The 17,221-nt window shown below is 51.1% G+C and overlaps 1 protein-coding gene across 1 annotated transcript; it reads left to right on the top strand.

Annotated features, from left to right (window-relative positions):
- Positions 1-661: 661 nt before the first annotated feature.
- On the top strand, positions 662-17,006 carry SELENON (selenoprotein N). Its single transcript, XM_051638183.1, has 12 exons — positions 662-849; positions 5,263-5,380; positions 6,177-6,307; positions 6,795-7,007; positions 7,841-7,965; positions 8,263-8,400; positions 9,739-9,820; positions 10,754-10,942; positions 12,001-12,106; positions 12,464-12,576; positions 13,014-13,115; positions 14,073-17,006. The coding sequence occupies exons 1-12, from the start codon at positions 742-744 to the stop codon at positions 14,241-14,243; spliced, it is 1,596 nt and encodes a 531-aa protein (XP_051494143.1). The 5' UTR covers positions 662-741; the 3' UTR covers positions 14,244-17,006.
- The last annotated feature ends 215 nt before the right edge of the window (positions 17,007-17,221 follow it).

The raw sequence follows: 17,221 nt of genomic DNA, 5'->3' as shown, positions 1-17,221 counted from the left end.
CGAAAGCTTCAAAGGATTAAATGCTAACGCTTCCTACTACCCTTAGATCAAACATTCTGCTCTGTTAGCCCTGCAGCAGCAGAAAACGGTACTAAATCTTCCCCAGCAATCAGGGGATTTCGGCGGCAGAGCAGGATTGCGTGTAAAGAGGAGCGGGAGACTGATTTACGAGGAAAGATTAAAAATGACTAAATATATATCTCTTGGCCGAAGCCACTGGTAGAGGAGCAACGAGACAACCGTGTGGAACCTGAAGGGCACGGGGGGAGGGTGGAAAAGTTGGGGAAAGGTGGTAGAAATTACTCAGAAACGTGGGGTGACAGGAACGGCAGCTCAGCAGCCGGAGGGGCGGTGGGCGCCGATGAGCCCCGCGGCTGTTCCCTGCCATCCCGGGGCTCGCACCTCGGTGAGATCGCTGCAAGCAAAGCCGCTTATAGCTGATTTGTGTCCCCAAAGGAAAAAAAAAAAATAAAGAAATGGGGTATTTTGGGGGAGATGAAACCATATAGCGGGTTTTTCCTCCCGACTGCGCGGGAGTCTCGGCCTGGAGAAAGGGGGAGAGGGGCCGGACGGGGCCTCTTCCCGCTTCCCCGGCTCCTCTCCCCCCTTCCCCGGCTCCTGTTCCCCCGCCGAGGGGAGGACTCGGGCTCCAGCCCCTCCTCGCCCGGCTCAGCCCGCAGACGCCTCCCCCGCCGCGGCCATGGCGGCGAAGCGGCGGCAGCGCTGAAGGAGAGCGGGTCAATGGCGGGTCCCGGCGCGGCCCCACCGCGCCTGGCTTTGGCCCTCGCCGCTCTCGCGGCTTTAGTCGCCGTTAAATATTATCGGGACGCTGAAGTGGCCCGGCAGCAGGTAAAAGGGGGAAGGGGCGGGAGGTTGGCGGGGGGAGGAGGAGGAGGAGGAGAGCCGGTCGTGAGGCCGCGCTGCCCCTCGCTGAGGGGAGGGAGGACATGGCGGGCAGCGCCGTGAGGGTCGGGGCGGTGGAAGCTGAGGGAACCGCGGGCGTTCGGGGGGCTGCGGGGGCTGAGGTGGCTGCTGCTAGGCTGGGGGGACCGCCAGGCATCGGTGGCCGCCAGGGTTGAGATGGCCGCGGGGGTCGAGGTAACCCCCAGGCAGGGGTGGCCACGGGGGCTGAGGTGGTTGTGGCCGGGCTGAGGGGACCAGCAGGCGGGCGGAGGCAGCTTCCAGACGGCGGTGGCCACCGGGGTGGAGTTGGCTGTGGCCAGCGGGCATTGAGGACCACTGGGGCTGAGAAGGCCATGAGGCTGAGGTGGCTGCTGCTGGGCTGAGGTGACTGACCGACATGGGTGGCTGCTGGGTTGAGGTGACCATCATGAGGCTGAGAGGACCAGGGAGCTGTGGTGGCCACCAGGGAGCTGTGGTGGCCGTGGGACGTTGGTGGCTGCAGCCTTGAGGTGGCCACCGCTGGGCTGTGGTGACCAACAAGCCTTGGCAGCCACTGCCAGGCTGTGGGGAAAGCCAAGGATCAGCTGCTGTGGAGCTTGAAGTGGCCACCACCAGGCTGTGGGGACCACAAAACTCTGGCAGCCAGCTCTCTCCAGACTGCAAGGATCACCAGACGTCAGCTGTCATGGAGCCTCAGGTGGCCACTGTCAAGCTCTGGTAGTCACCACCAGGCTGAGGGGACCATTGAGATGTGGTGCTTGCCACACAACAGTGGATACAGGCTTGAGGTGGCCGCTGCCAGGCTGAGGTTTTGCAGTGCTGTGGTGGCCACAGGGATTGTGGTGGCCACAGGGAGTGTGGTGGCCACCAGCAGGCTGAAACAACCACAGAGCTGTGGTGGGTTCTTGTGCTAGAAATGATGATCTTGGGCAGATCTGCCCTGACTGTAGAAAAAGGAAAATAATGGAGGATGTGAGCTGAAAAATGGGAAGGATTTTTGAGGGGTTTTGTGGGTGTTGTGTTTTTTTTTTTATTAGGCTGATTGACATTGGTTTGGATTGTAATCCATATAATTCCAGCGGCTAACTCCTGCTTTGGAGGGATCAGGCCTTTGTTAAAGGTCATATTGCCCCTGGCTCTTTTTCTCTTGGTCTTTCTGTAGTAAAAAGACAAGTGTTTTTCAAAGGACAGCTCTTTGCTTTTTCTCTTGCATTGCAAAAAAGGGGAAAATGACTCAAACCAGTTAATTAGAAGAATCTTTTGAGAAGGACAGAAGGGTCAGGATAGTCCTTCACGGGCTGCCTGACACAAAACCAGGTCTCCTGGAGGTTTTGTTTGTCCCAGAGGACAGGCTGTGACTGGGCTCTGCTGGAGAGGAAATTTGAGCAGCACAAGGTTTTTATTTTTCCTTCATCTGGCTTAAATCATACCTCTTACACATACTTACATACATACTTCTCTGGAAGTGTTTATTTAGCTAATCAACCCACAGTTAGGTGGGAGAAGAAAACTCTTTGTGAAAACCACAACTTTTCTCCTCTACAAAGAGATTGACAAAGCTCAGTCTTACTCCTGTGGCACAAACAGGGAAACTTTTTTGGTTTTTTTTAAACTCAGATTAGAAAGAAAAAATAAATAAAATCCCCACAGGCTCTGAGAAGCTTCCTTCAATGTGTTATCAGAAACCAAAAGGCCAAGTCCTGATACCTCCTGCTGCTTTTCAACGTAATTTTTTGCATCCCTTTTGACCAGTTACTGCAGGACTGATGCAGGAAGTCTTTGTTCCTCTGTGCTTGGGGTGTTGTCCCTGGCTGGGTGGGTGAGGCCGTGTAGAGGGGCTGGCGCTGCTGCCGAGCCCGGGGAGCAGAGAGAGGAATGTTTGCAGAGGGAGTGATCAGTCCTGCAGGGCTTTGCAGAACTGATGTGCTGGGCCCTTGCTGCCTGGAGCGTTAAAGCTTTGCTGGGAGAGCAAAGATGGAAGCAGCTCTGGGGAGGGCAACAGCATCTGGAGCAGGGAGGAGCAGGAGGCATCTTCTGGAGCAGGTAGGAGCTTGATTACCAATCCAGTTAGCAGGGAGGTCGAGTTCAGCTGACTGCTGGCACACGTGTGTGAGGTGTGGGAATCCTTCTCTGGTGGTCATGAAGCTGATGGTTTCCTATTGCTTAGCCTGTGTAGAAGTACAGGTTGTGGGGATGGAATCATGCTCTCAATTTTTGTCTGTATGTTGATTTTTGGATGCTGCCATCCAACACCAGGCACATGTATCCCCCCCTTCACGTTCTACACTGATTTTTGGATACTAACATCCAACACCAGGCACATATGTCTCCCCCCTTCATGTTTTACATTGATTTTTGGTTGCTAACATCCAACACCAGGCACTTGTGTCACCCCCCTTCACATTCTGGTGTCTTAGACCCAGTTTTCTGCATGCATAGGGTATAACTGGTTCTCTTTCTGCCTCCAGCCCTGTTAAATGATCATGGCTTTTTCCTAACACAGCAGCAGGCCGTCTAACCAACTAAAAACTTAGCTGCTCATTTGGCTCCCATCCCTTGAGGTCTGTGTCTGTGAAGTGCAAAAATAAGAAGGACTCAAAAAGATTCATCAGCAGGGAATCACTGACGTGCCGTGGAGAGGGCTAGGAAATGGACCAACCCTTCAGAGCTCAGTACACATCCAGGACAGCCTCTGCTCCCAGAACACTTCCCTGCACCCCAGCTCCCAGACAGTGAGTGATCCTCAGTGAACGATTAACCCCTTATGAGGTTAATGCATTATGTGCCCAGCACAAGCAAGATCCAGAGCTGAGAGGGGGACTGAAGCCTGGCCCAAAACTTCATGACATGACCCTGGCACCTGCCTGCCAGGGAACAGGGCAGTTGCTCAGGAAGATGCCGTTAGCTCTTAATAGGGCCAAGGATGTGCATCTCCATTCATCTGGGGGACGAAGGCACAGTTTTGACCCCAGGCATGTGGATTGTTCCTGTGTGCAGATACACAATCATCTTGTTCCTCCATTCCTGTCTTCAGCTGTAGCACTCCCCTCCTTCTCCTTCCTCAGCCATGTTTGTGTCCAGACGTCTGGTTGTATTCCAGGGCCTTTATTTCTCTCTCTTTCAGTCCTGAAACTGCCCTGGAAGGCTCTTAAGTGCTTTTGTTGCTGCAGTTGACAGGAGCAAAGCCTTCCAGGCTGCATTAGTGCTGCTTCAGGCTGGCAGGCAACAGATGGAAAATAAACTAGTTTGGGAGCTCTGGGGATGGTAATGGTGCTGCAGGCAACAGAGAATTAACACGGCTAAACAGCAGAATACAGAGTATTTATCCTTGCAGCTTTGGGCTTTTATGGGGGTGGCAGGGGAAGCTGCCCCAAAATGTGAGTCACAGGGGATGTGGTACAGCCTGGCTGGCAGGGCTCAGGCTTGTCTGACTGGCTGAATGTCTCTCCCTTCCTCTCACACCAACTTGGAGCTCTCTTGTTCTGCCTGCAAGTCATCCCCTTCCCTTCAGTGCCGAGTGGAAATGACTCGAAGCATCTGGAGCCTTTCTGGGGCTACTCCAAGGGAGATGTTGTGTTTCAGTGGGGTTTTCCAGGGGATGATCTCCACGTGGGCTTTGCAGAGGGAGAAACTGAGGCACAGAGGGAGAAACTGAAGCACAGAGGGAGAAACTGAGGCACAGGGTGGCTGGAATCTTGCAGAAGTTTTTGAAGAAGACTCTGGGATTTGTGGCTCCCCGGTGTGTGGCTGAATGGGTAGGCAGTGCTCCCTGTGGAGCAGGGGGCCAAGATGTTCTATCCAGCCCTGAGGCTGGAGACGTGGAGGGGAACCTGAGGAGAGCAGGGTGGTTGTGTGCAGGAATGCTGGCGTGGATCTCAGCATGGGCATCAGTTAAGTTGCTTTCTGCAGCGTTACAAGGCCTTGGTTCATTTCCTTTGTGTTTTTGTACTGTGGGCAGTCATGTATCTGACTGCTTCTGTTTCACTGCACATCACTTAACTACAGAAATCACCATCTCCAGGTGCTCTGAATATCTGCAGGTTTAGGACCAACTATCTGGAAAAAAAGTGGAAAATATTTCCTGACAAAAGACTGTGAGGCCAACTCTGAGCAAATGATTCTGTTTTAATTACTTAGCCAGATGTAGTTTTAATATTCTCATGCCAACAGTTCCTGGACTCCCATCCCTATGGTAAATAGCACCAAATCCTGCCAAGTGGTGGTTAATCTTTCGATTTGATGGCTGTGTTTGTGTGCTGGAAAGAATGCAAATTAACTCCAAAGCTGAGCGAGGGGCTGGAGTGAATTTCTGCAGGAGGTTGGAATGAAATCTCATTTTGCCTTTTTTTCCTGACCTAGGAGCTGGCACTGAAGTCTTTGGGAAGTGAGGGGCTGTTTCTCTTCTCTTCTCTGGACACAAACAACGATCTGTACCTCAGTCCAGAGGAGTTCAAGCCCATAGCTGAGAAGCTGACAGGTTGGTATCTGTCTGCCTGCAGAGCTCTCTGCACAGACCGAGCACAAGCCAAAGATGATGCAGTCCACAGTTTTTATTCATGTCTTTCTTTTTTTCTGGGTGCTGGTTTGGGTTTTATTTACATGAAGAGAGGCTGCTAAGCTTTATCTATTTTTGAAAAGGCCTAAGCACTAGACATGAATCTGACAAAGTAGAGTTTTTAGAAGACAGAAGATCCCATTGCTGGACTAGCAAAGTGCATAAGTTACTTTGTCTAAAGCTTAAAGGGGATTTGGGATGGGTGAATGCAACAAATTCAGCTCAGCCCAGGCTAGGCCAAAACTGTTAATAACTCACAGCATTTCATTCACACACTCCTCTGGCTGTAGCAGCCTCTCTGAAATAGGAACTGTGAGACATGATGTTTGGAGACCATATCAGCCTGTGACAAATGTCTCCTGGTGGAGCCAAGCCGGAAGAAGTGTGGTGGTGTGATATGCAGGAGAGCTTACAGTGCACTTGAAATACAGACAGTTGTTTGCTTGTGCTGTAATAAATTGGCTACTGTGGGTGTTGTGATCCCTCTGGGGTGACATGAGACTGCTCCACTGAGCCACAGGGCTTAGAGAGTTGTCCACTAACAGGAGTGCTCCTCTTCAGTTCATCTCAGAGGTGGGTCTTAAGTTCTGCAGAGTAGGGACAGCTGGGAAGCTCCCAGTGCTCCTGGATTTGCCAGGATAAATGTGTAATCGCTTCACAATTGCTTCAAAGGGGAGGGAGGGAAAACAGCTGCTAAAATTCTTGTCCCTTTGTTTAGGGGTTGCTCCCATCTCAGAGTTTGAAGAGGAGGAGACGCCTGATCCGAGTGGGGAGACCTTGTCCATTGTGGCTAAATTCCAGCCTTTGGTCATGGAAACAATGACGAAGAGCAAAGATGGTTTCTTGGGAGTAGGTATCATGCAGGATGTGTGTGGCCAGAAATTCTGGTGTAAACACATCCTGTGGGCTGGTAACATCACCAGGAAGAAGTGCTAGTGCATCAGGAGTGGGAGGTGATTTTAACTGCAGCCCCTGGGATTTGCTCTGACAGAGCGAGCTCACTGCTTTCTGCAGCGTTTCATTGTTTCCAGGGCACTCAGCAGCACTGTGCCCCAATTAACACACCCTGGGAAGCCTGAAGCAGACATTAGGGATGGCTTTTCTGCAGCTAAATCCAAAAGCAGCAGTGTGATGTGGCATGTTCCCCTGTCTCCCATTTCCCATTACTCCCATAACTGAAAGTTGACAGAACTATTTGGTGGTGTTTGGGGTAGTAGGAGGAATTTAAAATGTGGTAGATTTTTTTTCCCCTCCTCCAAATCCTACTTACATTCATCAGCTTTACTGCACTTTTGAAGAGTCCAGTCTAGGCTCTGATAGTATCTTCTGTTCACAGATTTCTCACGTTGCTCTGGCTGGGCTGAGGAACTGGACTGCCCCTGCAGCCCCTGAGAGTGTGATGCTTGCCAGGCAGTTTAAAGCCTTTCTTCCTCCAAAGAATAAACTGGATCTTGGAGATCCATGGTGGATAATTCCTAGTGAATTGAACATCTTCACTGGGTATCTTTCCAACAACAGATTTTACCCTCCACCTCCGAAGGGCAAAGAGGTGAGATATGAAACTCAGTTTCTATATAACTTAGAGGTAGTTTGTGTGAGTGTTCTGCCTTACAGGCCAGATGAATTGCAGGAGTCCCTGGAGCAGACAAGGCTGTTGCATTATGTCTCCCTGGACTTTCTAAAGGAGCAATAATGCATCATAGAGCCAGGAGCAGAGCCTTCTAAATTGGAGGTAAAACAGAGCTCAGAGTGTTTGTCATGGCCAGATGAGACTGACTTGAGTATTCATCTTGCTTCATTCAAGTGTTTTCATTTTTAGGCTAGTCTTGCCAGGCCAAGAAGGGAGGGAGAAGGTTTTTCAGGAATCACTTGTATGAAGTGATTGTGTCTTGTGGAACAGTTGCCAAGTGCCACCCCAGAGGTGAGCATGTCATTGACAAGAGAAACAAAACCACATTGCACATGGTTTGCAAGGCCCAACGTGTCTGCCCCTCTGGGGGCGTGGGCAGGTGTTGGTGATCACAGAGCTGATACATCTTCACAGCCTGGTGTGGTTATTGATTGCACACCCACACTTCCCAGGCTTCAGTGGTATTGATGGAGGCAGCCTCACAGGTCACTACACTGTACTAGGACGTTCAGCCCACTGGGATGATGGAAACATGCAAACAGTGGGAATGGCAGAAAAACCATCGAAGGTGGATTTATTTTTGAAAGCTGCCTCTCACTTTATCTCCTTGTGTTGTGATTGAGTAGGTCTCTGAGCCAATTTTTAAGACACAGCAGTTCTCTTGCCATTTTGATCGGGTGGGGAGTTACTCTGGAGCTGCAGCTGATCTGCAGGGTTCTTGTTTTTGGCTTTTTTTGCAATTCTTGCCCTAGATCATAATCCACAAGCTTCTGAGCATGTTCCACCCACGCCCCTTTGTCAGGACCCGCTTTGCTCCCCAGGGAGCTGTGGCCTGCATCCAAGCCATCAGCACCTTCTACTACACCATAGCCTTCAGGTAAGGCCACAGGATCAGGGTGTTGGGGAAAGGCTTGGGGGCTCTTCATAGAATCACAGACTGATTTGGGTGGGAAGGCATCAATATTGGAGATGATCCTGACCCAGGCAGGGGATCTGCTCCAGTCTTTACCCTCTCCCTTGTATGACATGAAAAGCTTTTTGAACTGATCCTCTCTGCCCCAATTTAGCTTCATAATTTCTGGTGCCTGGAGATAACTTCTCCCTGCTGTTATCTGCAGTGCACGATCCATTCTTTCCTCCCAGCACTGCAGCTGATTTTCCTTTCTCATTTCAGGATCCATGCTGAGTTCCAGCTGAATGAGCCACCAGACTTTCCCTTCTGGTTTTCCCCAGGCCAGTTCACAGGTCACATCATCCTCTCCAAGGACTCTTCCCATGTCCGAGAGTTTAAGCTCTATGTCCCTAACAACAGGTACAGTTTTTTCTCTCTCTTTCTGACTGCTGAACAGGCTTGGGGGTTGTTGTCAGTGGAGCCCAGTGGAACCCAGGGACTCTAGGATCCTGTCCTGTGCAAAACTGGGATCCATGGAGGCTGGTGGGATCTTTTTTTATAGCAAGAGTGCAGTGACAGCCCTGTCCCTTATGGTATGTGGGCATCCTGGTCTGTGCAGGGAAGGCAGGTCTGCAGTCTGAGCTTTGGACAGGCTGGTTCTGCTCTTTGCGTATCTGCTCTCCCCACACATCCCTCCCTGCCAGAGGTCACCACAGTCATCCTGTCCTCAATTCTCCAGACACAGTTGCTCCCTGATCTGGTTCTGATGCAATTTTTCAGGAACAGCTGATTATCAACAGGTCTGGGGGGGAACATCTGGCTTAGAAGAGGCAGGGAAGGACAAGGGCAGAGGAGGGACAGGGGAGGGGCAGGGCAGAGGTTGCTGGGGACATAGAGCTGGGGAGGGATGTTCCTGCACAACCTGGCTCAGGCTTTTCAGCCAAGTCCCTGGAAGATCTGAGTGAATTGAGCTCTGCAGTTGCCTGTAAAACTGGCAAATGCATCTCTACTAGTCACTGAGGATCCCTGACTCATTTCAGAGTGGGATTTACTCACCAGTAACTGTCCCTTGGTACTTGGAGGATGGGGGGGATGGGCAGGGTGTGGAGGGGCAGCCACTGGCAATCCAGGTGCCTGGGTCAGGGCAGTGAAGTTCAGCAAAGCCTGATGATCTTGCTTCAGCCTGCTTTTTGCTTGGTGCTTCACAGGTTTTGTGTGTGTAGCTTCACACTAGCTCATTCCTGTTCTTTGGCAAGCAGCTGGAAGCATTTTAAGGGAAAGCAGCTTCAAATCTTTTTGCCCGTGAAGGCTGGAGTGAAAATGCCATTATAACATTACCCTGGCGACTCGGTCCCTATGGCTCTGTCAGCACATTTGTTAGAGCAAGCAGACACTTCCAGCTCTGCCAGCAGCTCCTTACAAAAGCCTTTTGCTTCCAAAAAACATTTTTAAAAGTTCAGCAGGATCAGAATGTCCAAGTTAAGTGCTGGGAAGGAAGGGGGAGCAAAGACATCTCTCCCTTCCTCACTGTGACAGTGCTCAAAGGTGTGAGCTCATTTGCACAAGGTGTTGGGTGGGTGCCTGGGCCCTGATCCAGCAGGGATCTAGTGTTGCTGGTTTGGTGCAGGGAACATGGTGATCTCCAAGAAGCCAGAGGCTCTGGGCTTCAGTGCTGGCCCTGCAAGAGAAGCATTGGATGTCCTAATTTGTCTGGATTTTCCCATACATGACTCTGAACGTTCTGGGTTCACCTTTCAGGTCCCTGAACGTGGACATGGAGTGGCTGTACGGGGCAAGTGAAAGCAGCAACATGGAAGTGGACATTGGTTACCTGCCTCAGGTCTGGAGTCCCTCTCAGTCCTCTGTGTGCGTGCAGGATCTCAGCAGGATTTGTGCTGCCATGCCCCTAAGCTGCATAACCTCTGTTATCCCTCTTCTTTAGAGCTTTCCCTTGAACATTTCAATATAACAATATAATCTCTCTTGATCTCTGCATGTCCTCTGCAGCTGTGTGCCTCCCTCTTGCCAGTTCTTGTGATATTGTATTTTCTCCCCTCTGTGTGGGTTAAATCCTAAGCTCCTGGAGTTATGTGACTTTTTCCATATTTAAAAAGTTGTCTGACAGGCAGTGGGGAAGATTAGGAGCTGAGCCTGGCAGGGAGTATGAACAACAGTGTGTCTGAATTTAGAAACTGCATGAGGTTATTCCCCTAATTTGTGGTAATCCCAGCTCTTGGGACAGGACACATAAGTCAGAATTTTGAATGTCTGAATTTAACAGTCCCATTTTCTCCTAAACTAGATCCATGTTTCTTTTTAATTGCCTGAAGTCCGGAAAGAGACTTAGAGAATCATTTCAGCTTTCCCTGTTGCACCCTCTTGTGGCTGCCGGCGGGCTGTGTAAGGGCTGTGCTGGTGGGATGAGCAAGAGCTTCAAACTAACTCTGCACATCCCAGTGATTTTAAGGATCTGGGGTCCCACAGTCAAAAATCTGCACTGGAAAGGTGGAAACATGGAGTGAACAGGGCTCATGCATCTCCAATCTAGTGAGCACAGTCAGGCAGTAAGTGAAGGAAATGAAGCTGCTTTCCTGCTATTCCCCAATAAAACACACCTGCAGCTGGTAAAGTGCAGCTCCAGGAGACAACAGATCAAGCTGTATCTTCGTTAGAAGCTGCACAATCTTACATTACATCTTTACCCTGTCCTGGAGTACAGAAAAACCAGGAGTGGGATGTCTGCAGTGTTCCAACCTGGCCTGTTCTCCTGCAGATGGAGTTGGAATCGACAGGGCCTTCGATCCCCTCTGTGATCCATGATGAGAACGGGAATGTGATTGACAGCAGGGATCCCTCAGGAGAACCCATTCAGTTTGTGTTTGAAGAGATAACCTGGCAACAGGAAATCCCCTGGGAAGAGGCAGCCCAGAAGCTGGAAGTGGCCATGTATCCATTTAAGAAGGTGAGAAAGGGGCTGGGCTTTTCCTTAGCATGATTATTTGGGGCAGGTCATCTTCACCAAGATGTCCAGTCACCTCGAGAACCAGCAGAAACCAGAGGCCACGATGTGATGAGCGTTCAGAGTAGTGTGAGGGTGTCCCAGTTCAGCATGTGTGGCTTACTGGCCACCCAGTTTCCAGAGGAGGGAGCCCAGCAGCTCTGAAAGACCATTTGGGGTCACACAGCAGCACAGGCATGAGCAAAGCTTGGATGTCATGTGTCCCAGGCTTGTGTTGTAAATGTTGGTTCATCCTTCCTTCCTCTTATCAGTAGCTGCTGATGCCATTTCTGAGTGGAGCAGGTGATTGTGCTGCTTACAAATGGTTTTCCTCTGGTGTTACTTCTGCAATGTTCAGCTACCTTTGGACCAAGCTTTCCTTATCAGCACAAAACACAGTCTGCCTGTGCCTCTGCATCCCCCACTGAGACACAAATTTATAGCACTGGGTGACCCAAACTATTTACCATGCCAGTAGCCTGTGGAGCAGATGGCTACTGCCTGTCACCACTTCCTTGGCTGAAGGGACACGTTTCAATGGCTGCCTCCTTGTGTCTGAACTTACAAATGTCTCTTTGAGCTGCCAAGATGTTAATAAAGTTCCCTTCATTCAAGTGATTGGAACAGTCTTTGTGCAGGGTCCCTCACAGCCAGTTTTTAGGCCATTTCAGTCAGGTTTTGTAAAAAAATATCTCCAGGCCAGGTTTCCCAGGCTGCTGAGGTGGGTTTGCAGGCAGGCTGGCTGCAGTTGTGCAGATGGTCTGCAGTGTGTAAAGGTGGGGCTCTGGGTGCCAGTAACAGCCCATGTGCTGTGAGAAGCTCCCTGTGGTCTCACCAGGAGATGAAGTTGTCCCTGGGGTGTGCACCATGGTTGTCACTTGATTTATTCTGCAGGATCTGCTCCACATTAAACTCTGTGTGTGTCACCTGTGGGATGTGGCAGGTCTGGTTCCTTCAGACCCTGCTCATATTTGAGGTGGGCTGTTCTATGTCTGTTTCTCAAGCCATCTCTCTGTCCCCAGGTCTCCTATCTTCCCTTCACCCAAGCTTTTGAGAGAGCAAAAGCAGAAAAGAAGCTGGTGCACTCAATCCTGCTGTGGGGTGCCCTGGATGACCAGTCCTGCTGAGGTGAGGACATTCCCAGCGTGGCTGGAGGAATGGTGTGAAGAGCTGGGGTTCAGGGAGCTGGTCTCTCCAGTATGGATGGGCTCTGCTCAGCCATGGCAAGCTTGGCCTGGTCCTTCTGTGGCCTTGCAGGTGGCTGGGGGCTGCTCTGGTGAGTCTTCTCCACCAGCAGCACACACAGAAAAGAGTCACCTGTGGGAAACTGCCAGCAAAGGAGAAAGAAGACAATAGACTGGTCTGGGGGGAGCCTGAATTATCTGCCCCAGCAGTCAGAGAGGTGACATGGTGGTGGCATCAGGCATGGCAACAGTCATCTCAGGAAACTCAGCAAACCCCTGTGTGTCTCTCTTCCTGTGCCAGGTTCGGGGCGAACTCTCCGGGAGACCGTCCTGGAAAGTTCGCCCGTCCTCGCCCTGCTGAACCAGAGCTTCATCAGCAGCTGGTCACTGGTGAAGGAGCTGGAGGAGCTGCAGGTGGGTGTCACAGCCACGGCTGCCTTCTTTGCCTTCAGTGCTGATGAATGCAGAGGATGCCAGGCAGGGGGGTGCCAGCAGGAGGGGGGATTTCAGCTCCAAGTCTCCCGTGTCCTTGTGGCTGCAGGGGCCAAGGGAACACTGGGCTTGATGATCTCAGAGGTCTCCATCTTCAATAATTCTGTGACTCTGTAACACCAGGAGGAGGCAGGCTAAGAAAATGGGGTGATTTTATTGTTTGGGGAGAAAAACTATAGCTGAAGTGTGAAAGGGAGACTGACTAAAAGGGAGTAGTAAAGCAGCTCAGGAGCGGAACCTGTCACCACAGTGCTGCAAACCAGCTCTTTGGTCCCTAGCTCTTTCTCCTGCCATCAGTGTTCTGCTAGTTCTGCTAGTTTTGGTGTGTGCAAACCTGTTCCTTTGGGGCCTCCTTACAGACCAACAGAGAGAATGAGTTCTACAGCAAGCTGGCTGACCTGCACCTGGAGAAATACAACTTCCCTGTGGAGATGATCATCTGCCTCCCCAACGGCACGGTGGTACGTCCCTTACTCCTTCAGCTGCACTTGGCTCTTCCTGTTAGAATTTGTTCTCTTCAGGGTCATCTGCAGACCCTGAAGCCAGTGTCCACTCCCCCAGCCACTGCCTGGCTCCTTGAGCCTTTGTGGAGCTGTAGTCCCTCAGGTGCTGTGCTTCTAGGGATGCTGAGCCAGACAGACAGCAGCTCTGCCAAGAAATCTGAAACAAATCTCTAGTTATTCAGAGGCAGAGCAGCAGCAGCTCTGAGTGTGGAAACAACCAGACTTGAATCCAATGTCTGCTTGTAGTTTTCGTTGTCCCTGATTGGAATTGGTGATCTTGGGAAGTCATTGCAGCTTGTTTCCTGCACCCATTGTCCCTTGTGCTCATGCTCTGGAGAAAATCTCTCCTTCTCAGCACCTTCTAGCCCACTAATCTTTCTCTTGATCCCCAAGTTTGTCACAGCAGATCAGCCATGAGCAAGGCCACACACTTGGGCTCTGCTGTTCCCCCCAGCAGTCCCCCTGTCTTGGATGTCAAGGACAACAGCAGCTCCTGACTCTTGGCAGTGTCTTGGTGGGGTGTGTGTCTGTTTGTCTGTCTGTCTGTCTGCAGGGGGGAGGACCTGCCAAGGCTGATCTGACTGTGCCCCAGGCTTGCCAGGTATTAGCTGGTGACACAGAGCTCAGTTTTACACCTCCAGGGTCTTTCCCAAATCACCTTCATCTTTTTCTTAACCTACATGAGGGGTCACCACTCTAGGGGAAAGAAATAAACCGTTGTCTTTCACACATCTTTCTCTGACTGTAAAATGCAAACCAGGATCCCAGATGCTTAATTAGCATCTGCAAAGTATTAGAGATTCTTCAAGAGTTGTTACAGTCTTGTCACCTGTGTCCTGGATAGAGGCCAAGGCAGTGGATGGGGAATTGTTCTGGCCCTTAAAGTCTCCTTTCCTCATCTGTTTTCTTTCCCAGGTTCACCATATCAATGCCAACTACTTCCTGGATATTACTTCTATGAAGCCTGAAGATGCTGAAAGTAGCATCTTTAGTTTCTCATCCAATTTTGAAGACCCTTCTACTGCAACTTACCTCCAGTTCTTGAAGGAAGGACTGCAAAGAGCAAAACCATACCTGCAGACCTAAAAACAAAGGCACCTGAATGCCCCACAGAGATGGCCAAAGACTTCAGAGATCTATTTTGATTACAGCAGCTCTTCCTCACCTTCATGGCAGACGCTGGTGTTAAGATGCTCACAGTCCCAGGACAGGGGCTTCACTCTGGATGTTGGTTTGAGTATAACCTGCCCTTTTGAGTTCAGGCAGACTTTTACAGGAATGAAAATGAATCTATAAACATTCTCAGTGCACACACCTCAGTTTGCTGCTCACCCTCATGTTTCTTCAGCTCCTGTTCAGACTCTGTAGTGAAGCATATCTATCCCAGGCATCACCTGGAAGCTCAAGGACTGGACTGTGTGTTGAATCGTGGAGAACAGCTTTGAATTATGACTGAACACTTGTGAGGAGCAGAATCTGGTGCAGGAGGGAAGCTCCCTCCTGGTGGGTCTTCCACACCTCCCTGCCAGCAGCAGCCCTGAGTTGGAAGCTGCCCAGGGGCTTGGGTGCCAGCTCTTCACAGCAGCATTTATGGACACTGGTGGCAACCAGAGTGTAATGAGGCTGTAGCTGCTGATGTGTGGACATGAATGTAGGAGGTTCCAACTGGAGCCCGAGGTCGGGCGTGGCCTCCCAGCACCCTGTGTGACCTGGTGGCAGAGCAGTCTCACTTATTCAGGCTCTTTGCATCTGAGGGAGGTGCTGAGGGTGACACAGTGAAATTAGGAATGCAGACCAGGGCATTAGAGGTGTGATGCAGCTCAGAGACATCAGGTATGGATTAACTCAGGGGGATTAGGGTCCAGAGCCCCTGTTGGCTCCACCAGCACAGGCTCCAGGACACAGTAGTGACCAGAGCCCCCACCCCATTCAGCCCAGTGCCATTTCCATCCCACCAGCTTTAAGAGCTTTGTTCTCCCAGTGTCTGCTTGGAGATGGTGAAATGCTCCATGTCCATGTTTGCTCTGAGCTTCCCAGTCACACTGAATGATGAACCACAGTGAAGTTCCCTTTGGGAATGGGAGGTTCATCATTGCCCTTGGAGCATTAACTGAGAACTGAGCAGTTTTAAAAGCCATCAGTACTCAAGAAAAAATCAGGAGGTTTTTCCAAAGAATTTTCTGGGACAGAACACCGTTCTCCCTTATCTGTAACCACCCTGAGCTGTTGCTCCTACTCTGTACTGATCCCTGGCTCACAGAGTGAGTATAATTTGGGGGAGAGAAGGTTAAATGAAACGGGTTTTTAAACGTATTCCAATAGGTAGGTGAGGAGACAAAGCATCTGCAAACAGCCATGGCTGATGCTTTTCCTGCTCTCTGAAGCACAATTTTTTGGACCAAATCAAACAAGGGGAAAAGCCTTTTTTGTTCATTCCTGGTCTCCAGGACCTGGGAAGAACCCAGGGATGGTGATTGCCCTGTCCCCTCCCTGCTCCAGCCCTCCTGTCTGTAACTGTGGCTGGAGACTGAGCTTAGATGGGCTCTGGGCTGAGCCAGTGTAGCTTCACTAATTGCGCGAGTGGGATTAATTACTCCTGGGATGTTTCTCAGTATCAGCTTTATAACTATGCATTAGCTCTGCTCTTTCCTTGCACTCCAAGGGGCCAGCAGTAATGACAGGCTTGGATCTGGCAGCACTTGCAGCTGCAGAAAGTGCCAAAGCCTTCAGGCAGCGTTGGAGACTGAGCTCCTGTCACACCAGCAGCCTCATCCCTTCAGGGGACTTTGGGTCGTTTCCCTTCAGGGGATTTTGGCCCGAGCTGAGAGCAGCAGAGGAGATCAAGTGCCTCCCAAGAGGCACAGCTGCAGCATCGATCTGCCCTTCTGGCTTTTACAAAGCTTGACCTGAGGTATTTTTGCTTGCCCAAGCCCTGCAGTCAGGGGCTTCAGATTTTGAAATGGTGTCAGTTGTGCTTGGGTGGACAGTTCGTTCCGGTTTGTTCTCCTTCCCACCAGTTGTGCAGCAGAAGGGGCCAAAGGGGGCAGTGGCTGAGCAGGCAGGGACTGCTTTTTTCTCTTTCAAGGCTTGGAAGGGCAGGCACAGAAGCAGCTCTGCAGGGCCAGGGGAGCCCCTCAGCCTCCTGCAGTGCCGAGGTCGGGAGCTGCAAGTGGCAGCATTGTTTGTTTGATCCTGCAGACATGGAGCTCCCTCTCAGCAGTGGTGCCTGCTACAGTCCCACACACAAGTTGGGTCCATGCCTCAGCCTGGCGTGAGCCCAGGCTCACACGAAGCCTTGGGGATCCCTGAAAGTACCTTGTTTTTTCTCTTGTGAACCACTGGGCTCTTGCAGCCCTGCCCGGAGCCACCTGAGCACTCCCAAGCTGTTTGAGCTGAAGGGGAAGAGGGTTAGTCTGAACGCTGTCAGGGGGAACCCAAACAGCCACCCCCAGGCTGGGACAATTTGGGGAGACAGGGGGGACTCGATTGTGTCCCCCATTAATTGCAAAGCTGCCTAATTGGTCCATCAGCTGCAGCAGGTGGGCTCCAGACAGAAGCTGTTGCCTGAGGCTTTTATTAATAGGTGCCAAGTTTTTTTGTTTCCTATTTGTAAACTCTCTTTTTAAGTTTTATCAATAAGGTTTTTTGATACCTCGAGGAGGGAAGAGGTGCTGCTTTCCCCCACCTGCTGTGCTTCGTGATGCTCTGGTCCAAAACCTGCAGAGGGTCAGAGCTGATGTCTGCTCAGCGAGGGTCTGGGGGGGAAGCAGACGCGGTTTGGTGCCGGTTGGCGTGAGGGGTCCTGGAGCCCCTGGCTGTAGCTGGACTTGTTAAACCCAATCCCACCACCGTCAGCCTCCTGCAGTCCTTGATGGGGGGTGGCTGGGCCAGGTTTGGGGCAGTTTTTGCAGCCCAGAAAGCCAACTGTATCATGGGCTGCATCAACAGCAGCGTGGCCAGCAGGTCAAGGGAGGAGATTGTCCCCCTCTGCTCTGCTGTTGTGCCCTGCAGTGCTGTGTCCAGTTCTGGAGTCCCCAAGACAAGAAGGACATGGAGCTGTTGGA

Source organism: Apus apus, chromosome 21, assembly GCF_020740795.1.
Source record: "Apus apus isolate bApuApu2 chromosome 21, bApuApu2.pri.cur, whole genome shotgun sequence".
Lineage (NCBI taxonomy): Eukaryota > Metazoa > Chordata > Aves > Apodiformes > Apodidae > Apus > Apus apus.
The sequence above is the reverse complement of the archived record's forward strand: the minus strand, read 5'-3'. Positions and strand labels throughout refer to the sequence as shown.